Genomic DNA, 24770 nt, shown 5'->3' on the forward strand with positions numbered 1-24770 from the left:
GCATTCTATATAATAAATCTTCCTGATAGCATTTAACACGGTTTAGTATATTTAAAAAGGAAATATTCAGAAATCATGTCATTTCATATTTGTATGCCAAACACGAACACAGTTTTGCTGGAGTTTCAAAATTTGCTTTCCACAGAGCAGCTCAAACTTAACCACTTATAAGCACAACTGTTTCATCACTCAGGCTATATCTGAACCGCATTCAGGTTATACAGCAACAGGATCACAGCAGACTATGCAATATGTTGTTTTCAAACTAGCAAAGTAAAACCAGCCAGTAAGATGTGAGGGCATTGATTTACCAACAAAATAAAAGTCTGTCAGCCCCAAAGGGCAATTACAGCCCCTTGCAGAACACCACAGTGCTGTGTTCTGACGGCTACAGTTACCCACTCAACTCGGTTGATGGGAAATTCAGGTGCAGCTGATTATGCTGATTATCTGAACCAGCTTGTCAGATCAAATGATGAACCAAAGCCACAAAGGGCATGTAGGTGGGTAATGCCCAATCTGCATCTGTGGGCTGAGCAGCTGCACAGCACCTGTACCATTTAGTGTGCGACTCCGCACCAGACCAACAACAGCAGCCGTGGTGAGACCACAGTCCTCTTAGCAGCACTCCACTGAGACGGACAATGTCCTTCATTTTTCTTCAAGATAAGTAATCATGCTGGACCCTGGTATGTCTTACTGTCAAACAACAAATGGCTGTGGCATTATAGCATCTGACAATAACGCTTGTATCTGTGTAGGCTGACAACTAGTTCTGCTGTCAGTAACATCCTCATCTGCCATAAACTTTATCAAGTCACCTTGCACTCCTGACAATACTAAACATAAGACAGTAAGAATTAGCAATATTGGAAAATCATAAAACTGAATGCAAAGTCTCAAGATAAACACCTTGGCAATTATGTCTGATGGAGTTATACAACATCTTTTTTTTTTAAATATATAAAGCGTATCTATTTCGTACAGCATCAGAATACTTAAGAGTTACAGCTTCTGAATAAAATTTGAGAAAACAGCACAAAAATAGTAAGAAATCCTCTCAAATTCCATTAACACTAGAATTCTATTTGTTGTAGTATCTTGCACCTGCAAAAAAAAAAAAAATCTCCGCATCACATACTATTCCGTATCTATGTATGAAGACTGATAATACTATTGCCATTTGAAAATTTATACCATTTCTGGAGCTCATACACAACTAAGGTCCAAACCATGTCAAGAACAAAATTTTAAATTCTACTCATTAAACTTCAAATAAACAGCTCAAAATACCAGTTCTTAAATCAAAAACATTATTATTTGTAATTTCAAATCAGTACTCCTGTTCTGAAAAATGAGGCCAAATGTGTCCCAGAACTGGGCATCTGAAAACCACGGCACCCAAGATCACCAACACTTCAACAATCCATTGATTTTAAGCTGGTTTTCCATTTCTGACTGTTCCGATTGGTCTGCTTAAAGCCTGGATGTTTTCAGACTCTGCACACATAGAAGTCCTATATGGGCTTATCACTGTCACCCAGTTCCATTAATATCACGGCCAAATGAATTAGAAAGAATTAGAAACCTGTTTTCTTTGATACTGTTTGGTTGGTTTGGGGGGTTTTGTTTGTTTGTTTAATTTCTCACTGTGACTTGTATGACCTCCAGCATGTCACATGGTTTCTGACACTTATTCTCACTACATTCAAAGTGTGGGAGCAACATCAGCTCACCTCAATATGGTGCTGTGATGCGTAACTAAATAGCCATGAAGTGCTCTACAACATGGAAAATTGTATTAAGGCCACTGACTGAAAACCAGAAGTAAGATGCAGGAGTTCCCTGGCACGCAGTTCAATGTTTAATCCACTAGATTGTGTGGCGAATGCGGACAACTCCTGGAATGATAAAACTGATAGCTGGCACATTAAAATTGCTTTTGGACTACTAGTATTTGCATGATTCTCTGCAAATGTTATACTTAAAATTTCTTAAATTATTTTCCTTAAAATTGAAAAACTGAGTAACATTGCATAAACACTTATAATTAACACAAATATTCTTTTTTCTGTTATAATTGAAAAAGTGCTTAGAAAAAGATACAACTGAGATACCACACATGTAAAAAAATGCAAACGCAAAAATACTACTTCATTTGCATAAGCATTCGTTAAAAACATTTACTAATCTGTTGCCACTATTATGGAAAACAAAGCCTCCTTGCAGACTCCTTAACATAACTATGGAAAAACTAAGTAAATGTATAAAATCAGAGCGCTGTTGATATTTACACTGGTTGGAATAGTTGCTTATCATGGAGTGCAGAAACAAGCTCTTCACAGTTGGGCTCTTGTGAAGATACAAACAGTGGAAGTGATAAAACCGTACAAACAATTACAGACAGAGAATGTGTTGCCCAGCAAATCTATGCTGCTCACCTCTCCAAAAGCTGGAGCTGTCCTGCAAACCTCCCTGTTACAGGTTCACAGCTTACATTATCAGTGTTGTGCTAGAAAGCACCCTGGTCTAAATAGCTTCCAGAAGCTCACTCTGTGTAAGTATTGTAACAAAATAAACAATGCAGCAGCTTATCCAAATACTGGCTTTCTTCAAGTGATAAATTACAAAGGGAAATTTCTCATATCCTGCAGGAAATAAACACTATATCTATTGTTTTAAAGTCACTGTCATAAGAGGCTCTGGTGTAAGACAAAAGGAAGGCCAGGGTAAACAGAATAGACCTCAAAGTTAAAAGTCTGTTAAACGCCCTTCCATCAGCATTAGTATTGAAATGTAGCATTAAAAAGGATCAATATTTTACAAGAGAACATCACAGACTGAACAGGCTGTCATGAGGCTTTCTTTGCATCACATGCGCAATAGTGTATTATTCGTCTCTCCAAATATACAGAAAACTTAATCTTGAGTGTATTTTCACATATGCTTCACTACACACAACCACACTACCTGGGGAATGAGCGTGCATCGTAAACATCATTTTCTGACCTGGAATGTGCAGACCTGCACAGTCTGAAAAGCAAAGGCATTCTGTTCAACTCCACCATACAGCGATATCTAAGCAGCATTTCCCCTTCATCTACTAGAAACTGTTGCACAAGTCAGACATTCATGTCTGTGGCCTCCTAAGCAAATACTGTGGTTCAAAAGTGCCCTGTAGTATATACTCACAGGGAAAAAAAAAAGTAACTGATTTATGTTGACTTGATATCCTGCTACATCATTTTAATTTCTTCCTTAGTTATAGTGGCCATTTTCACAAGACCCAATCTTGTAACAGAAAACAGAATCTGTTTCAACAGAGGGGAAGTACAAAAAAAAGAGGAGTCTCACTGTGTACCAAAACCTGCAAAGTACTACACCTTAGATGGAGCTGAAGTGATAGAATTATCAGCATTCCCATGGTTTGGAGCAGGGCCTAGAAATCTGGAAAGGAACAGTTGTTCGGGTGTTTTTTTGTCTGAGGTGTACTTGTTGGCATTCCTGTGACAACCTGCCTACATAATTATTTAAAACAGTACCTGCAGATACTATTTGCAAGCTGGCTCTGCTCCCTGAGGAACCAACAGTTATTTATAGGGTTTATGAAGTGATTTAATACATGAAATAACTACACTCCAACTTGTATCAGTGACCCCGGTAGTTCACATAGTTTTAATTATTTCTGTAAGTAGAACCCTGGCCCCACCGATTTATGCACACTCATAGTTCACCATACACACAAATTGCAAATATAATATCACTGAAACCCAAACCATACTAATGAGCAATGCTTCCTTTTTGTAGGGAAGCAACACATCTGTCCTAGAGTCATGGAACCCGTAAAGCTACCATGGCACTGTTAAAAATACCCCTTTGCCAAGATAATCTCACCTGTACTTCTGAATCCGCATCAACATGCTGCAGTTGAAACCAAGTGTCTCTGTTATGATACTTCTGCAGATCTTCTTTCTGTATAGCTACCTTTCCTGGAAATAAAACAAACCAGAAGCACAGTTTAAGACATGCTACAGCTCCTCCAAAGTATATTTCCATCAAAAAGAAGTTTTAAAACAATGAATTAAGTACTGTTCTATTCAAGAAAGGATTCAGAGCAAGGAAGGATTTCTTCAGCACATACTTCTTTACACAATACCTAATACTTTCTGATGAGCAGCTTTTTCCACTTCATATTGTGAAAGATTTCAAAATTCCTATCATCATACTCACCTAACAGACTGAAGCACTGGGCTCTGTGGCTAAGCTTGTAAGTATGCTTATATTAAAAATATCATAATTACTTCTTTGACATGACAATTAAACTTGTGGGAGGAAAAGCCCGTAAACTGTTGGAGTGAGATTTTTGAGGCAGATGTCTGTAACAAGCCCAAAAGAAAGTTCCATGCATGGGGTTATTGTTAACAATATTTTAGAATAAGGCTTTTCACTATATGTTTTTGCAGGAGAAGGGCAGCAACTACAGATGTCAAGTCACAGCAGATTCCCAGATATGCATTTGAGGCCCTGTTGACCTAAGCACTCAAATCTTAGAGTTTGCCTTCTGCAACCCAGAGCCACGCAAGTACTACCCCTGACTGTACAGAGGAAAAGAGGGAACAAAAACAAAACTAACAAAAAAAACCCCACACCACACCACCAAACCCCACCACAGTAGAGCTTTTTCCCCTCACCTTTTTAACCCCCTCTTATTCCTACCAAATTAGCTGTCTTGGTAGTTAGGGCAGCAGCAGTCAGTTCCATGCTGTGAACTAATGTACTTGCATACTAAGGGCTAATATATACACAAAGCTGAAACTTCTATCTTGCCCAGTCTCTCTCAGGCATTATGTAAAGCACTCTGAGGGGCAATGAAACTTTTTCCAAGTGTCTTTCTTTGTATATACAGAGCAGAGCATGGCATGTCTGAAGAGCATGTGATCCTCAAAAAGCAGCTTTGGGCTGGGTGGTTCCCCAGGCACTGAGCAAAGCAGCATGTTCAAAATGAAAGAATCCAGGACAGAGACATTCATAAGGCTCAAGAAAGCTATTTTTTGGCAATGTGTTTGGTAGCAGAGCTCTTTTGCTGGACCAAGTTGCTAACATACAGTTTGCAACCACTGCTTTGCTACAGAAACACAGACTTTCTTTAACCAAATCCTGCTAGATGAAATACACCAATGGACACAATCTTAAAGAGAAAGATTTCCAAAGGCTTCCCAAACCCATGCAGTTTGGCCAGAGGTCAGTTATACATTACCCCAGCAAGTATTAATACAACACATTTCCACCCCCCCCACACCCCCCCCAAAAAAAATCTATACGAAAATGGCAAACACAAAGCATTCTCCCTTCTGAAATCTAAAAGCTTATGAAAGCCAGTAAGTAAGTTATTGCACCCCAGTTTTACCTCAAATGTTGGCCTTTTCCCTTAGCTGCTGTTGGGTAGCTCCACCCAGCCCTCCTGTTTGCTGGGCTGCTCCGTTTACACTGCTGAAGCTGCTGCTGCATTCTTCTGTCACCCTTGGGCTGCTTCTGGTGACAGTTTCCAGATTTCCAGTCCCAGTTTCTAAACTACTCAGCCATCCTTCCATAGCTGCCCTCCACAGTATCCACCAGAGCTTCTGCTCTGGCTTCCACAGACCTGCTGACCCATTACTCCCAAGTTTTGCTCATTCTGCCCTCAGTGCTCTCCTCCCCCCTGCTTGTCCTTTAATAGTTGCCAGGACATGGATCTGGTAATCACTAAAAAGATTAATGAGGCAGATTCATTACGAGGCTCTTTATTAGATGTGCAGAGCAAGCAACTTGAAGTTTCTTAGAAAAGCAGTAATTACACAAACTTACAAAATAATATGGCAGAAAGAAAAAATAAGACAGTAGAACTGCACTGAAGAGAGAGACTAAATTATGCTGCTGGGAATCTCTGCAATGATGGCTGTGTATTTTCAAAGCTTCTACTCTCCAGCCACAGCAGTTTGTGGGCAACCTAGCTTCTCTAAAACACTTTGAGAGAGGAAGATATTTAAACACATGACCTTCCAATAATTGCTTTGGACCTCACTTGAAATTGTTTACTTTCACTGCTCGCTATCCTCACTGTACCCTTTAATCTCTTGACGAAATCCTCCAACCGGCTGCAGCTGCAGCGTAGCATGCACTTCCCAAACACCATCACCCATATCTTTCAATCAGTCTCACTCACAGTCACCTCCCATGCAGGGAATGTCCTTGCAGAAACCGAAGGACTATTTCAACAACATCAAACAAGCACAAATGGTGTTATCAGCATCCCCGCTTTCAGCATGGGGTTCCACTGCTCTTGACATCAAGGATGGCAAGATAACCCAGGCTGGTCTGACTGCACAGTCAGCGCAGAATTTCAACACAAGGTGTTTGGAGGCAACGGTGCGTGCCTCCAGCTCCACGAGGGTTAACATAGTGGTACAATTGTTTTGATTAGGAAACTGTTTGAACAGCACTGTTTGCTCTGCACACAAGCAAGTCTTATTAATGAGTGAAACTTATTGACTGTGTTGGCTGGAATCCAGAGTTTTTCACTGCATACCAAATGGATCTACAAAGGAGAAAAATCTACTAGGGAAAAAAAATTGGGGGGGGGGAGGAAGAGAGAGTAATAAAATGGCCTACGCTTTGGCTAGTCTAAACATATACAAAGGTATATTACTGATAGGCAGATTGTTTGATCTGCCCTATTAAACAATTCTCTGTGCACAGGAGTACCCTGCACAATTTCTATTTATACCTCTTCAACTGCATGGGCCACGTCCATATGCTCACCGAGCCTACACTCCTCCTCCTCCCCAGGCCCAGGTAAGGCAGAGTGCAGGTGCTGGGCAGGGTCAGGTCCTGCCCCCCTCTATACAGGCAGTGCTCTGCCACCAGCTGACCCACCTCTGACCTGGCTCAAACAACTTCTAGCCTCACCAGAACTAGCTTAAATCTATGCCAATAATCACAAGCTGTTGGCACCTGCCATTTGACCTGACACTAAACAATAATGACCTACAATTCTCCTTGAAGATAAACCTAACACAAGGGGTCAGAAAGGTTTCCCACTGCTTATTTACAGGACGTTTTCCTCTTTGTGATTCTTCAGCACACACTCCCAAACCTGAGCCAATCGTCCTGTGCTCTTTCTCAAGACCTGGGTGGCTGCCAGGCAGTAGGAGTGACTCCAAAAGCTGCACCTGAGGCACACAGCCACTCCTGCTGGTTTCCTCAGAGCCGCCCCGGGCTGCAGAGTTTGGGTCTGTTTAAGCTTTTAGACACTGCAGAGGAGGAGGCAGGAAACAGCAGAACATGCTGAACCGTGTAAGGTGTAATTACAGTATTTAGTTAAGTTACATTTTTAAGAGTTAGATGCTCAGCAATAACATCAGCAACAATAAGGTAAAAGCATTCTTCCCATCTGAACTGATTTATTTCCCAACCTCAGGTTAGGGGAGGGTAGGAAAACCCCACACACTCCTGCATGTTTTTCACCCATTTAGGCAGGAATTTCCCTGTGCCTCCCTAGTTCAGACTGGACAAATCTCCACTGGCACATTTAAATCCTAAGCCCTGGGTTCAAAACAAGGATGTGACATGCCACACCTGACCCCTTCCATGAATCTCTCCTTTAGGGAAAAAACAATCTACCAATAACCTATTATTTCAAACATGCAGCCAGCTCACATATGAATGAAGTTCTACCTAGGGCCTGAATGGTCCTAAGAGGGCAAATTCCACTTTTTGATTTCTGGTGCAAACTGATTTAAAAGCCTCCTACGTTCCCCACCCATGCACCCCTGTCCCTACGGCATGCTGTTCTCAAACTGTTGAGGAAGCCTATCCAAACTAAAACCACCAAACAATGAAAATAAACATTCTGGGAGAGGAGAAGGGAGGAAAATAAGTTTCAGGAGGTCACGTGTGGGTTTTGTTGGCATTTTTAACACACAGTTCATTTCAACTGACCTGTTTTACAGCTTCCCCACTCGAGAGTCACATTAACACAGCTGGAAGATCGGAGATAGCAGAAGGTCAGTAGTTTGGGCACAGAGGCAGAAATATGCAACAGAGATGGGCAGGGATTTCTGGCTACATCCCTTGGCAAAGTGTGTGTGTGGCAGCACCACACCCTCAGTGCCCGAACCTCATCCCTCACTGGAGTTTCAAAAGCTCTTCCCCAACAAGTCACTGCAGCCCATTAGCTTGGCCCCAGACATGCCTGGGCTTGTTAATACAGGGTCTAACATTTCCATACAAAGACTAACAGAGTTGATGCTTTGGCACAAGCATTCTCCCTCCAGTCACAACTACTTTCAGTCTGGATTACCTGTTGGTGACAAAAAGGATTAGGCACTAGTTTATGGATTATATCTCACCTTTTAATACTCATTTGCCAGTTTGCAGAGTGTTTACCTCACAGCTAAGATATGTGAATATTTATGTCAGATGCTAGATTTGTAGAAGATACATTCCTTTACCGGAAAAGAAGTCGAGACAGTAATAGGACAGGAGTATGTGATTTTAAAAGAGCAATAGGCTCTACCTGAAAAATGACTGAGCAGTTATTTTACAGAACCCTATAAACAGAGCATTTCAGGAGCTCTTCTATCTTCTCTTTAAGTTACCTTTATCTTGGAATACTGCACAGTGAAAACCACAGAACTTTGCATATCGCCGCCAAATGAGCTGAAGCAATATAATGTAATATTTTTTAATACAACACCCTCCATTAACACTGACTGCAGTATAGCTGATTTATAGCAGATGGTTAGGTCTGAGTCACATGCTAAACTAAGGCCCCAAATGCCTAATTAATTCCGTCTTCTCTCAGCTCTGAGCAAAGACTACTTTGCCTCCTATGTGCTACAATATTAGGCAGTAAAAGGACAGAGAGGCTAGTTCAGAAGTTGCTTCAAGCTAGTATATTAAGTGCACAGACATACTATATCAGTGAAATAATTTAAAATAGCCAATATGAAGGCACACAAGGAGAGTCACTGGTGATGGTGGAAAGACTAAAGGTAAATCAGAATCGATTTTAATCAAATTTTTAGACTCTGAAAACCTAACAAAACTTCAATCACTTTGAAGTCTCTGACCAAGAAGCACCACTACTGTTCCAGACTACCTGGAATTCTATAGTTATCTATATGAAAGGTTATTTATCATCTAATAAAAGTACAGAAACTTTGCAACGCAAAAAAGAGCTAGATACCTGCCTTGTTCAGGAACAGCACAAATTCACTCACACATCCCATAACATGGAAAAAGATTGGGGGAAAAAAAAAAAAAAAAAAGAGCAATCTCCCTACTTGAGGATTGGAAAGGATGAGAATTAGGGCAAACATAAGGCTTCAGAGCCTTGGAAGCAGCAGAATGGCTCCCTCCTGGCTCCTGTGCAGTGCACCATGAAGCCCAAGCACTACACGACCATCTGCTGCCATGGGTAAGAATTAGTGGTGACAACGGCAGAACACTTCAAGCACAGCAGCTGTACATCCTACACAGAGCAATGAGGTGTGCTGTATTCATGACCCCAGTTTTGTTTGGTTTATGAACAACTAGTCCAAATATAATAAAAATATCACTTACGAAAGCCATTTTTCCCCTTGGTGCTATTTATCTTGGATAACAAGACAGAAAAAATTAGACTGTGGATAAGACATAGCTTCTATACTTAAAAGTAGAAAGCTATAGCATTGCATGGACTATCCTCTATTACAGTAGTTTTGCTAGCCATAATCCTGAAGATCTTGCTGGCTTACATCTACTTCTACCCCCGCTTCCTGATAAAACAAACAAAGAGAAGTACCCAACCACACCTGTGGTATCAATTCTCTGCTATCTGGGCCCTTAAAATATCCATACATTTGAGAAAGGTGGTATATAGCCCTTTGGCTAGTTACAATGGGAGAGTAGTCCTAAAATCTAGACTTGCAGTCACTGCCTTACAGCAGGCACCAAGACCCTGAGAGCACGCTGCCTGCACTGAACAACCATCTCCTTCATCCTCTCCAGCACCAGCCCCTTCCAGTTTCTGTCACCAGAAGCCACCGCTGCTGCACCTTCTTCACAGTCTCAGTCTTTGCTTAGTTCAAGTGAGGCATAAACCAGACAGAGGATGTTTAACATCTGCTAGTGCTGAAATAAGTTGAGTACTGCAAAAAACACAGAAAGCCCAGCTCAAACTATAACAACCAGAGGTGAGCTGGGAGGATGGATCTATGGTGATATTCCAAATATGGATAGTATTAACACTGTCATTTGGTAAAAGAGGAGGGTTGCACAAAAGGACAGTCAAGGTTCTACCACATTATGCTCAGTAGTTTTGTTTATAGTATGTGTACTTGTAGGAGGAAAAAGGAAAAATATGTATTTTTTAAAGCTCAACTTTGTTTTCTTGCTTTTGTGACCATCCGTTATGTTAAGACATTGTAAGTGCATCTCAACAATTTACTCTATGCAGAAAGTATTTATTTCAGGCTTTCTATTCAACTGTAGAGAATCTTCTCAGGACAATTCTAGTTTATAGTTTCTCAAGATTCGTGGGACAGAGTCATCTGTTTCCTTTATTTCATTAGTAGCTATATTTATACCATACTGAGTAACTTATTCCCATGTCATCCAACAGTACAATCACAGCAACAGTAAACCAATAATAATCAAACCAAGTTAAAAATAATCAAAAGGTGATGCTTCAGCTACATTTGGCAACAATTACCTTATAATAGCAGATGGTTTGTTTAGATGTTTGGTGATGAATGGTGGCAATTCTGAAAACACACCTCCTCGGCTTTAGAAGTAGTCATTAACAAAGGCATGGTCACATCAAGCAACTTTCAATTCCAGGGTGTTTTCATTCTGTGAGAGCACCCATGAGCTATGATTTAGTTTCATCTACTTTAGTCCAGAGTAGTTAATAACCTCCAAAGGCAAATTTGTTTGATTGACTTCACTTCAGCTCATCTGGTACTAGGCAGGAAGACAGTTATAACCTGCCAGAATACAATGGCCACAAGGGTTTCAATTTGTTGTAGAACACACCTAATAACCTCTATGAAGGTGACTTACAGCAGTTAAGAATCACTTGCTAGCCTTCTTTTCAATGGCTTTCTGCTCCATTATTGACAAGCTTAGACATTCTCATCTGCGCTTTGTTCAGTGCCATTCCATCCCCATCAGCATCCCTAATCAAGCCTCCGTCCCAGGAGTACCGCAAGCTTACACAGGAAAGTTCATATTCCCTAGTGCAGTACAGGGGCCAAGATTTGATAAACTGAATTTACTTCTTCATCTCAAAACTTCACAGGGGGTACATTTTGTTCTGTTCAGGTTCCTGCTTAACACAGATGTTAGTAGGTCAGTTACACGCATGTGTTAGCAAAACAAATTAAGTGCTGGGGGAAGGGGGAACAAATGAACATGATTTGCAATTTAAGTAGAGGATAAATAATTGTGTACTTGTCAGTGAAGGGGATATGATATTAACTATTCTCTCAGCGCAGTGTTAAATCTTGGCGTGGCACATTTCCTGTTTTTTAACTGATCTATATGTTCAAGTTCCCAGCCTGGCAGCCTGAACTGTTTACTACACACCTAGAACACCAGCTCAGGGCACACCATGGAGCTGATTTTCTTCACTAGATCTAGCTCAATTACTAAAGAGTGAGAAAAGCCTTTGGTCTCGTATTGGCACACCTTGCCTCATTCAACATTTCTAAAAAGCTAAACACTAAATATAAAAGCAATCATTAAAGAACAAATATTTACATTTGCCTTATTTAGTAGCACTACTATAGTAATGTTTCTTCTTCTGCATCCAGCCAGAGATATCTTTTTTTCCCATTACTACTGAAAAGGTAGTTTTTCCCCATCTCTTCAATGTTTTTCTCATCTTAACAACTAGCTAGAAATAAGCTAACCTATGTATTATACAGACATGTTCCATCAAATTGACCTTACTACTCCAAACTAGTTTTAGGCAGAATTTACCATTACGTTCAGTAGTACCTTTCCTACTCAAAGCGTCTGAACATACTATATAAATCAGTTTATAAACTCTAGCCAATAGCAGTCAAGACATACAATATCAATTAAACAACTTAAGATTAATCTTATTTCCACAATAAATGTATATTTGCTACATTTTATCAAAAAAACACCCACACACCAAATCATAATTCAGATCAACTGAACTCTGTATTTTCTTCATAATCTTCATTTAAACCAGCATCCAAGACACAGTTGTTCAAGAGTTTTATCCGTTTAGCTAACAAAATCCCACATGACTTAGCAAATTACAGTTAGGAAAATGCAAATGTAATAAACAAACATGCAAACGCAAAGATATGTTTATCTGCCCAATTCTGCCATCCTGTATGCCAAAATACTACATTATGTTTCAAAACATATCTGCTACCCACGTGTTCCAGTTTCTGAATTTGTTTGGTTCTCCTCGGAAGTTTCTGTCAGAGGTCTCAGGGTGTTCTTGTTTTTCATTTTCATGCTCCCACTCCTTCCGCTTTTGGTGGCTTAAGAATTCTCATCTGTCACACACTGAGTTGCATTTCAGATGTTGAAGAATTTACCATCCCAAACTTGTATTTCATATTTGAATAAACAAAAGCATGCCTACCCTGAGCCCCATTCACCCTGGAAATCAATATTACAACACCAAGAGAAAGTTCTGGCAACACTAAACAGTGATTCAAAAGGAACTTTGCCAGCCAGCCATCTTCAAAGAAAAGCTACTTGCCAAATTCTCATCATTTTGACACACATGCACTCCGTGTTCTCTGTCTCAAAACTCCCGCAAAACCAGCCCAACAAACAATGCAAACAGATGTCTTAAACATACCAGGTCACACAGGAAACAAGCAAATTCATGAGCTCAGTAATATCTGAACTTAGTGTCCCTGGATGGAAGACACAACCCCCAACTCCCTTCTCTGTGAAAGTTCATTGGTGGACGAGCACGGGTAACCACATTTCCTTCAGCAGAAGTGTCTCATGATGACATAATATAACAAGCGATCTCTGTAATGCAAACAAAGGGCCCCTATTCACATAATTCAGTGGTTCAGTGGAAAAGAGCTTATTCTAGTAGAACTCTGACCAAACTTATTCAGTAGGGACCTCTTCCAAACCTCTCTTGCTCAAGCTGCTTCAAGAAAAGGTCTCCTAAGACTGAAGATACACACAGAGCAGCTATTCCTCTTAGATATGACAGACTTTGTTCCAATGAAAGCATTCCCTTTCTCAGAAAAACTCCACTGCTTAGTTTTGCTGCTGCTGACTCCTGTTCAATAGGAACTACTGAAAATAACCACATGCAGTTACTCCAGAGCTCTGTTCTCTCTGCAGAACATTTTCCTATTACAACCAGAACTTAGAGTTGTTCTCAAAGTGACAGTAATTCTGGATTTCTTTTTTCTCTCCATTGCTATTTATCACACTTCCACATCTTTGAAATGCTCATCAAAATACACCTGTGATAAGGAGGGAGTGGAACAGAAGGGGGGAGAGGGGAAACCTCAAGACTACAACAGCTAATATGCACTATAAAAATGACAACGTAGACAGGTAACACTGGAGTTTTGACTTTTAGCGCTACATCAATACAGTAACATACCAGTCTGCCTACCTATGGATTCTGCAAAGCAAAAAAAGGAAACAAAACACACAACCAAAGCCAAACAAACAAAAAACAACAACAACAAAAATCAACGTTGCAGTTTCCTGAAGAGGCAGTGAATAATAGAAACCTGATCAATCATTTGAGCATCCAAACAAAAGTCTCTTTGTATCTTCTCCAAGTCCTTCTCACAAGCTGCTACCAGAACCTTTAAGACAAGATTATTCTAGCAGCTCCTGAAGAATTCCCATCCAATGCCAGAGCTTGATTATTAAAACAGGAACTTAAGAAACGTGGAGAAAACAATTTGCACTTCTCTATCTGCGATTTCATGGGTCTGGCTTGTGTTAAGTGTTCAGAGACCCTTATTCCAAGAGAGTGAGTGAAGCCCTGAGTAAGAAAAAAACAAAAACAAAAACAAACCAGTCTGTGGCCTGTTCCTAGGTCACTGCAGGCACAGAAAACCAGTGACATACAGGAGATCAGATGAGGTAATTTCAACAATGGAAAAACTCGTCAGTTGAAGGAAAGGAGAATTACTAACACATTGCGGGGCAGGGGGGGAAGCTAGAGATTAGAGAGACCAAAAAGCTTTCCGAAAGCTCACTCAAAAAATCAGAAACTGGCCCCCTCCTCCCCAGGATGTTGGATTGCCAGACGCTGTACACATGAGCTCAGTAAGGGACATAAAGAAAATGACTACCCAGTTTCGTGGCTCATATATAAAACATAAAACAATAATTAAAGAATGAGCTAGTGACTGCATGATAAACTAGTGAAGAGATCTGCACTACCGCTCTGTCTGCTTTACCATAATGCATTTTACAGCATTATACAAACTTGCTCAACATCAGACAACTTCCTCACTACAATCTGTCAAGACATACACACCTTATTGATAGCTATATTCAATGTTATACTGGAAATAGAAAAATGGTAGTCATGCAGAATTATTTCAGAAGAAAGAGATGAAAAACTGAAAAAAAACATATTTAAAAAAAGGTTCCAACAGCTAAAATAACTTAAAGTGGAAACTTTTCCCCTCAATAACAAATGGGCTTTTACAAGATTTTTATCCCTGAAGAGATAAATGGAGCATCATGCAATTTACTGCAGGTGAAATGCATAGCAAATAATATCTGGAAAAGCAGAGGTCTCGCCATGTCAAGCAGGCACTGAATCTTACAGAGTTATACTGCAGGCAATAGCTTGCTTTGGTACTCTCTATAAAATTCTGTCATCATTGTACTGTGGGTACCTACGGCCAATAGCTATTACTCTGCATGTCATTAAGGTAGTCATAGTTCAACATTATTGCATGCAAGTAAGTGTAATGAGCCCTGAAAAACTGCAACACAAAAGGCCTTGTATTTAGAAAAAGAAAATGCAGTAACAAATGATGTTGCCAACATTTAAACAAGGTTTTATTGCCTATTTCAGTTAAACTGCACTCTGCATTTGCTATCATAACAGACAGCATTTATCTCCCAGCCTTTTTAATGTAATACTGAAGGCATTTTTGTCACTTGACAAAAAAAGGACAATACTGAGCATTACTTACCACTGTCATTGTCAGTCCTATTAAGGCCCCAACTCAAAAGACTACATACAATCTAACAGTTAAAACCCAAGAGAAGTAAGCTATAAAGAAAATAATAATATATGAACACATACCTATGATGGAATCCCTTCGAAAAACATCTCTGTCAAAAATATAAAATGACAGATGGCGAAAGGTCCGAGGAATTTCACAGTAAAAGTCTTCTCCATAGAAGGGGCTGGGTAAAAAAAATAACATACACATAAACACACACACACACAAAAAAAAAAAAGAAATTAGTGTTGGTATCCTGGAGGAGTCAGTTTGCTTATACTTTACCTCTAGAATATCACTGTATACTGTGATGGTCTCTCCTGCCCATGAAGCACCTTCAAGCACTGTTCCACTTTGACTCTTCCTATCTCAAATGCTCACAGAACAAAATTTCTTAATGGGCAAAAGAGAAGAGATACTTCTTTTTATCTGGAGAACAAGTGTCCCTAAACAAAGAGGGCAGAGACCACATGATTTTTTAACACAGAGTGCCTTGAAGAGTGCTTACAATACACCATTACGACGTAGATCACAAAAACCAGGATGAGCAAAATACAGTGTGGTTCAGGGCATATATATTTATTAATTTATTTTTTAAAGGATTTGGTTTATTTAAAATGAAGTGCCTACGGCTATTGTCTCTTTTCTCATCCCCTTCAAAGTTTCTTATTTAAAGTCAGATTCAGTCAACTGACGGTAACTAAGCCTTGGAGCTGGCACAATGCTTGTTACCTGGCAGCGCTATGTATCTATTTTTGCTTACTAGAACTGTATAGAATAAGTTTTCTTACATTAAGAGCAGATTTAAAAGAAAAAAAATACTATCTCAGCATGAAAAGCTCTTCAGAGACTTAAGGGGCTTTCTTTCAATCCTGTCAATTTAAATGGAAAAAAAGAAAAACTCAGACACCTAACAGCAAACCTTTCAGTTTTTCTCTATCCAATTATATGGTTAAGGATTTACTCTTAAGAACTATAAGCATCCATCAACATTATTTATTCATTGACAGGTCTACCATTTTACACAGATTCTTCATTCCAAGTCACTCATGCTTCATTAGATCTAAATCGGTGGATGCAATTTGAGTGATATGGACAAATACAGCAAGCACTGCAAATATAGACTTAAAAATAAATCTAATTCTAACAGGCCAAAAGCCAGCATCTATTTTTCTTCCCCTTTTAAACACAGACCTCATTATTGTCTTGGATAAGCACAAAAAAGAGAGACGGAATTGTGCTATAGCTTTAATAATTATCAAAGGCTTTTTATATTAAAAATTATCATAAAATATTAATAGTTCCATGCATTAACTTTCAGTTTTCCAGCATTTTGTCACAAGAGGTCATTCCCTCGGCTTCTTTCAGGATATTTTACACCACCATATACTTTTGCTTCTATTTTTGCCTGCAGTAAAGATATACTCTGTCCCTGCCACATTCCCTCAAAAGCTAGCTGACAAATCTCACTCAAAACACACAGGCACTGCAAATTAGCTAACCACTCTTGTGCTGGAAGAGAATATGCCACATTAATTTCAAGAACCCCAGAGACATCACTCAACATTCATTAAGAAGATTATTTAAGTCACTACTCCACTAGCCACGTAGAAGAATGCATATTGGATAAACAAGGAAGCCCAAGGCATACCCACAGGTTAAACTTCCACCACTGAAATGGTTTCCTAGTCCTTGAAAAAAAACGCATCCAGCTGTAAGTTATGGCAACCAACGTGAGCCACACTCAGTCATCCCTATTGTGAAGGCAGATGAAAATAAAATCTAACAGCTGGAAATGGCAGCTGGTTTGACTGCTTGTCCCAACTGTTCCCTCCAATTCAGCCCTCTTGGTTATGTGTTCTTTACCCATTCTGCTCTGAAAGGTTTTATGTGTAATCACGAATTCAGCAGCCGCTGCTTCAGGCACAAAATACCCGAGTTCTTCGGTACAAGCAGCTTCTACCAAACCAGAAACTACCTGATTGTCCTAGCAAACACACTTCTGCTGGCAGCCCCAAGGTCCTCACTCTGTGCACATCGCTTGGTGCAGTTTTTCACTCACAATCTTAACCCAAGGGGGCTACACAAATGCATAAACATTGCCCAAATATCTAGTGCATTATACATGCAAAACACTTGCATCATTCCGAGCCCTAATACTCTGTTCAGCCATGAAATTGTCCTTTCTCCTGGAAGAACACGACAGATGAATTTACTCACTAATGACCTTAGAATGAAATGACACTTAACGAACTGCGGATTATATACCTAATCCTCTATCAAGAATACAAGGGAAGCTTCAGCATACTGGAAGTCTAAAGACAAAGTAAATACAAAGTGTGACTTACACTGAGCATACTTCAATTCAGCTCAGCTGATTCTGGGGGAAAGAGCAGCGAAGCAACAACTGAGGCCTTTGCAAGTCTCCTATTAATGCTTGTCACTGCTGGTGGTGGGAGGCAGAAGATAACTAAGACCACACCACAGCATAACAGACAGGAGATTCAGAAAAGCAGAGTGGACAACAGGAATCATCTAGTCCAACACATGGTATTAGAAAGAGACTGATTAACACAAGAAATGCTATGAAGGCTGACTTAGCCATGCAGGGATCACATCTAGTGATTTTTTTAGGCACAAGGCTTATTATTTTAAGCAGCGCCTGCTGGCTGGCAGTCTTCACAGGATACATTATTTGTGGCTGCTGCGGACAGAAGTGAAGCTTTGTTCTGCTCTTGGCTTTCCCCCTCTGAGATCTTGTACCCCTCGTAGATTCACAAGCTCTCATCACCCAGGTAGCACCCCAGAGGTACACTGCTGTGGCAGATGCACTCATCCCCAACAACTGCATTCTTAATATAAGCAAGCAGATTTCCAATACAAATGCACTCACTCTGCACTGGATAATTTGCCGGCAAAGTTTTAACTGCAAGGGTATGTAAACAACAAGACAAATCTTATATCTCCCTGCCCCAACCTTGTGTAGCTCTGCAGAAACCGTATCTACTTTCTGAAGGAATCTAAAGTAACCACAAATGCTTCCAGCTTCCACTTAAATGTGTGCTTTTCCTCCATGTATCTCTCTTCAGAACAGTACTCGCTTTGTCTCACGCCCAGACCTGAAGAGCAATAGGTCACAGCAGTCAAACCCCATGATTTCCCAAGCTAACTTATCTTGAGCACGAGCCCCAGGGCTCCAGAATGTTTTTTCCAAAAGAACAGCTAAATCCCTCCCTCAACATCCCCTCGCTCCCAAAGACCAGAATTAGTCTGATGGGGCTTCAGTGAGTATTTTCATTTTGACATAGCAATTAATAAAAAGCAGCAGCATCCGCCTACACAGCCCTTGAGTCTGACAAGATCCTCCAAAACAAATACTAGAACTAGCCTGGCTGAAAACTCAGGAATCTTTCAGAACCAATGAGTTCAGATTCAACTTCCAGGTTTTGAGTTAAGCTTTCCGTGTAGATTAACCAACCCTATGCTCAGAAGAAAATTTAGTCATTCAAAGAGGAGAAGAAATAAGGAGAGCCTTTCAGATTAGTGTGGTCACAACAGAAGGCCATGGACAAGACCAGTGCTGTCACTGTATCAGCCTCTTCTGGACTTCAAACAAATGACAGGATTTAACTGCTGAGAGCAGGATCTTACAAGAACAGAAACAGTGGACCTCCACTGTAAATACAATTCAGCTCCTTCCAAGCTCAATGTAAAACCATTTTCAAACCAAGCTTCATCAGTAGACTACTAAATTTAGAACAGTTTTATTAGCTTATTTTTAGCTTTGGTATCACAGTGATGAGAAGAGTAGCAGTGCAGGAATCAACTACTGTTTAGTTATGAAATAGGGCTTGCTCCTAAGTCACTCACTCCCATTTTCCTGTTGGGACTAGAAACTACAAAGACAGACCCATATCAATTTATAAATCCTTGCTCCAAGCTTTCAAGCACACAAGGGAATGACTCTTTAGCCTTCTATTCCACATACCCTCACTTCACATCCCTTTCTCAACTCTTTTCTAGTGCATACCCATCACCTTGCTATGCTCTGAAGGATGGAAGCTCCACCTCAGCTGCCCTTTTCTCAGGAAGCATGGGGCTCTTTTACTGCACGGCCTTTATACAGCCCCTACCACCGACACATACACCAACCAATCCCTCTTCAGGACACTATCCCTAGGATGCTTCCACAGCCGTTGTAACAAGAGATTCAAAAACAAAAACAAACCAAAAAAAGTCAAGTAAAAGCATAAAGAATAGTGCAACAGATTTGAATCTTCAGGCATACTCCCCCCTTACAAAAAACTTGCTTGTTCTCAATGCTCATGGGAGCAGGAATACCAGGAAATCAAAACCAAAAAGTTCCCTCTAGGTATTGTTTCACTCACAGCTATCCAACTTGGAGCCCTTCTCATTTCAAGGTATCTATTTTTGAATCTCTTCTAATGTGTGTTTTGGCAATGGATATTTTTAGAACTCAGGGAAGAAGAGAAAAAAATTGCTGTGTAGATCAAGTGGAATGAAAGCAAATAAGGATGAGAATCGTCATTTCAAACATCATGAATGGGAAATTCTTCCCTTAGAAAAGGTTCAAAATTTGTTTACTTTTATATGTTTTACTAAAATCCAGAGGCATACTTGCAACTTTAATTCCCTACTGAAATCATCACAAGTAATATTAACAGAGAGGAAGAGACTTCATAAAACAAATCTCAGTGTAGAAACATTTCTTTAGTTTAAGTCTGCATTGCAAAACTTTGTACTTCTTTCTCAATACTTAAGATTCGCTAAAGCAGTTTTGGTTTTGTTTTGGCACCAGCACTTCAGTGGATGAAGTGAAAGCATTGCATGATGAATAATAATGAAACTTCTCAAACCAGAATTCTTTGTGTATGGATTTTTTTTTCCTTAAACTGCTTTTGTGATTGAAAGTAAGGACTATTAATATGCCACACACAACTCCACATCCTCTGACTATTTTAAAACGTTTAGAAATACTGGATTCATCCTGTTGCATGAACTGAAGAACAAAGTTCACATCGCCATGTGAGCTGGAAGCAAAATCAGTCTGTACAAAGGAGTACGCTTGTTTGTTTCTACTACTAAGCTTTTTCTACTACTTGGCTAATACATCTTATACTATGCTTTGCAGAGTATTTAAAGGGCGTAGGGTAGAGAATAGAAGGTTTATTCAAAACAGATACGGCAAGCCAAACAAAATCTGAATACACTTCAGTCTCCTACTAGACACAGAGCTACAAGATAACAGGGAAATAAGACAGGCTCTGCAAGAGCCAAGGTTGGCAGATGTCATGGTAGCTTCCTTACACAATTTATTAAAAATACCTAGTATTATATTTGAAGCACAGATTTGGCAGAGGACACACAGTAGCAGGCAGTATATGGCCCACAGGCAACATCTAAATCCAAACATACCACTCATGGCCACTGTTAAGAGTACAGGCTGCAGTGTTCCAGGCATCCACTGAGACTAAGCAAATTTTTCCTCATGTCACTGTGCAGACACCCAGATGGACAAGGCTGCGTTACAGCCACAACCACTCCTACTACACAGAGAAAAAATAAAGCAGTGTGCATTTTCTCAACCCTATGCTCCAAAGAGAGAGACAGACACACTAGCTATAGTTATCATCCTCACTTGACAGTTGCTGGTTTGGCTCAATGAGGCTTACAGGGATTATGATAACTTTAAGCAGCAGCCGTTTGGCCCCTAATCACCTCCTAAAATATTCTGTAAGACGACACACACAAATAACAAAAGTCACATTACAGCTGCATTTACTCTTTTTTTTTTTTTTTTTTTTTTTTTTAAATCACTCAAAGCAGCCTACAACACCGACAATTGTTACTTTACTCACATGGGTGGCTTTTTGTGTGGATAAACGCTCTCATTCACAACCCTGCCTTGGGTCTCAAGGCTCACTTCAATTCTCCTCCTTCCATTAGGTCTTGCTTCTCTTCCTGGCAACCTTCCCAGTCGTATTAGTTCTCTATACAACCACACAGTCCTTGCCTTCAATAATACCCCAACCAGTTTGAAGTTGTACCCATACTCGTCCCTTTCCATTAAAGGTTTGGGGTGGTTTCAGAATGGAAGTCTATTGATATTAGGAATCCAAGCCATGCTTAGATGTAGTGGAGTGCAGGAGATGGCAGGTGCTGTGGTAGCCAGGACAGCAAGGAGTGAGCTGAGAACATGCAGGAGAGAAGCTACAGAACATGTAGACAGCATAACACACAACAGCATCCAGCTCAAGGCCTTTCTACTTAAAGCCTACAGACTGGGGAAAGCTGTTATTTCAAGGAGGTGAGCTGGCAAGGTAAGACTATGGAAGTAGCTAATGGAACTAACTCAGATACAACAGCTGATTTTGGCAACACTCCAACCAAGGGAAACAACTTCGTGTTTAAAATTTGAGAAGTGGCCTGCATCCAAGATGTTATCAGAACACAAGAGAAGTTTAACTTTGCAGCCATGAACTCCAAACATAAGGAAAATAAAGGGTTTAAGTAAGACTAGAATTAAGAAATAACAACATTAAGTATGGCAGTAGAACTACTTGGAGAAAGTTCTGAGAGCTACTGATTTAATTTGTTACCTGATCTAATACCAAAACAAAGACATAGCAACCTCTTGTTAAAGAGAACACAGCCTTAACTATGAATTTACAGCACATTTCACTATTCACTCACATGCACACTGCAGAATTGTAGTTCTCAGTGTTACCTTCACAGCAGACTAGCAAAAAAAAAGACTGGGGGTGGGCAAAGTGCCTCTGGCTTCATTTGCTGTTTCATTCAGGCTTTGATTGCTATGTTTAGCACGTGAAAAATTCCTCAGTGAAATAGTGGAGAACTAAATAATCACAGACGCAAGACACTTGGCTCATCTCTCTAAAGCACACACTGTCAGCCATTTGATTCTTAACATACGACAGTTTTTGCCTTTATTCATATCCTTGAAACAAATTTAGAGATGCCACATTCCTTCCATTCTTCACCTATGATTTGAGAAGCTGCCTTGATTTCCTGTTGCAGCTGACACTGCCCTTTAAGTGAATGGAAACATTTGATGCAAGTGAAGAAAGTTTATCCGCAGTAGTATCTGTAGCTAGAAAGAAGTCCTGGATGGTGGAGTCTGAAGTTTGAAGCTACTCATGGAAGAAGCTAAGTAGTTGGTTCAGCAAAGCAAATTAATAGGCAAAATTATTGGCAAGTTGTGTATTTGGAGCTCAGAACTAAAGAAATCTGTAGGTTTGTGCATTAAAAAAAAAAAAATCTCATATGTTCCTTAGGACATAAAATACATGGGTCCATTCACATACATCTCTGCTAGGTTATAGGAAATGGATCCAATTCTATTCAGTGGATGATGGTGATATAAATATTAAACAACAAATACAAAACTGAGAAGTGTATTAAATCCTGGCTCTAACTGACCTCTTCCTCATATCTTATGACTTGCATGTGACCTTCTCAGAATTTACCAAAGCTTGTGCCAAGGAGTTTATGAAAACAGTGCTCCTAGAAGATTTCAATATTCTCTTCCTGGGAACCCAGAGAACTTGCTCTGAGCAACCCACACCTTCACTGTGCTTGTCCAAAGCTCCCCAAAAAACTGGATGACTTTGAACTGCCCTGTATAAACAGTCCTTTCACACTGCTCTGTGGTTTCACAGAACGGTCCGCTCATGTTATAACCCTTGACTCGTTTCAGTCAGACCCTACCAAGTCACCCTCACAGCAGCCCTCAAAGTCTTCCACTGCATGGCAGCAGTGCCACCACCTAGTTTAACAGAAGCCAAGAAAGGCTGGATGGCAGGAATGATTTAAGGTCCTGATTGTAATTTATGAGTCACACCTGACTGCTGAACAGAGGAGTTAAAATTCACCATGCTGGCTGCCCTCAGTTTTTGAGATGCAAACTTGGATAAAGGGCATCAGACTCAAGAGATTCTCTTCAGAGCACTGGTAAAGGCACCAGACTGGGCAACAGGATATGCTGGTTTAGTTCTTCGAGTTCTGAATGATTCATGCTTTGTTAATTTCAGAGGTTACTGCTCTCAGCTGACTTCTCATTCCTCTGCCACAGCCTAATAAAATAAAAATCTGTTGCAGAAGATTAGGAACAGAGCTCAGGGAGGTAACTTCTTACACTGTCCCAGTACAAAACACAAGAGATCACGAGTCAGAATCTGAAGGTTTTGACATAGTTTTCCCAGGCAAGCCAGAATTGGACATTCATCCAAGTTCCTCTGGAAAGGAAAGATAACTGCTTCCTTTCTCCCATTTGCCAGTTTCATTTAAGCTTTACATCAGAAGGCCTGCCTGAAAAAAAAAATACACATTTCTGCAGTGCTTAGCAGAAGCTTAATGAAGCTCAAATGAGTAAAAGAACAGAAAAAAGCAAGCACTTCTTGAATTCCCCAAGTACACAAGACAGTGTTTTCAGCATGACTTTAATTATAAGCCTTTTCATGCAGATAAAAAGGTCATTTTATGCAGATATGCTGGAAAAGATAGGCTTCTCCAGGAAAATCTGAATGAAAAGACATCGTCTCAGAGTCAGTAGTGCTAGGGCTGCATATGCAATACCTTTCAATTCAGACATTCACACAAAGCATCTTATTTTTCGTAGACTACATGAAAATACTTTTTGAGCTAACTGGAAGATGGGGGAGTTACTGGTATGAGTGAAAATACAGGCAATCCTAAAAACTTACTTTATAGCAAGCCAGGCCCACGCCAGCCATGGGAGGATAGGAAGCAGAAAAGTCAGCATGCACAACAGAGCAGAGCCAGCTTTCTCCCCTTCAAACTGTAGTCGAGGACTATGTCGCCCACTTAAATGCCAGATCTTCAGACAGAATTCGATTATTTAAATCACGTGTTCACCCAGCTTCACATCCCTGCTCCCATCTAACATGGCACATTGCAGCGGTGATACCTCAGAAAAAGGGAGCCAACACATGCTTCACTATGATGTTGGCAAAGAAACAGCACACATGAAAGCAGGTATTTCGCTGCTGCACACAAATTACATGGGCCTTAGGGCACATAAGCCTCGCCTGCCCAATAATTCACGGTTACTCAGTGAGTTGAATCAATTTACAAACAAGCATTAAAGAATGTAACAGCATGACTGGCTCCTCAGCTATGTGCTCATCTCAGAGTCTTGCAAAAAACAATAGGCGACTGCGGTATGGTCGGCAATCATTTGAAAACATCTTCCTCTGGAAGTCTCTGAACTTGTTTTAATAGATGTAAATACAGTCATAAAAGGTTAGGTAGCTGTTTGAGTGTGCCTCAGTAAATAAGAGCAATTCCTACTCTTGGACTGGGAAGACATCTCAGGTTTACCATTCGTGTATTTGGGATTTTTGTCTGCTTTTGTTTTATGCAACAGCAAAACAAGGACAAAGAAACACCTTAATGGATAAATGCAAAATTTATTTTATATCAAAATCTATAAGTGGATATTCAGGGACTTCGAAGAACCAGGTTTTTCAA

The 24770-nt window shown here is 40.1% G+C and overlaps 1 protein-coding gene across 3 annotated transcripts in view; it reads right to left on the minus strand.

Moving 5' to 3' along the window:
- RASA3 (RAS p21 protein activator 3) overlaps nt 1–24770 on the minus strand; it is a 176858-nt gene that overhangs the window by 67818 nt on the left and 84270 nt on the right. For all 3 annotated transcript variants that reach the window (XM_065059559.1, XM_065059568.1, XM_065059552.1), the window contains exons 3-4: nt 15320–15423; nt 3895–3989 (exon numbers count right to left, since the gene is read on the minus strand). In XM_065059559.1, coding sequence (XP_064915631.1) covers nt 3895–3989; nt 15320–15423 — 199 coding nt within the window. The remainder of the gene's footprint in view (nt 1–3894; nt 3990–15319; nt 15424–24770) is intronic.

Source organism: Columba livia, chromosome 1 (assembly GCF_036013475.1).
Source record: "Columba livia isolate bColLiv1 breed racing homer chromosome 1, bColLiv1.pat.W.v2, whole genome shotgun sequence".
NCBI lineage: Eukaryota > Metazoa > Chordata > Aves > Columbiformes > Columbidae > Columba > Columba livia.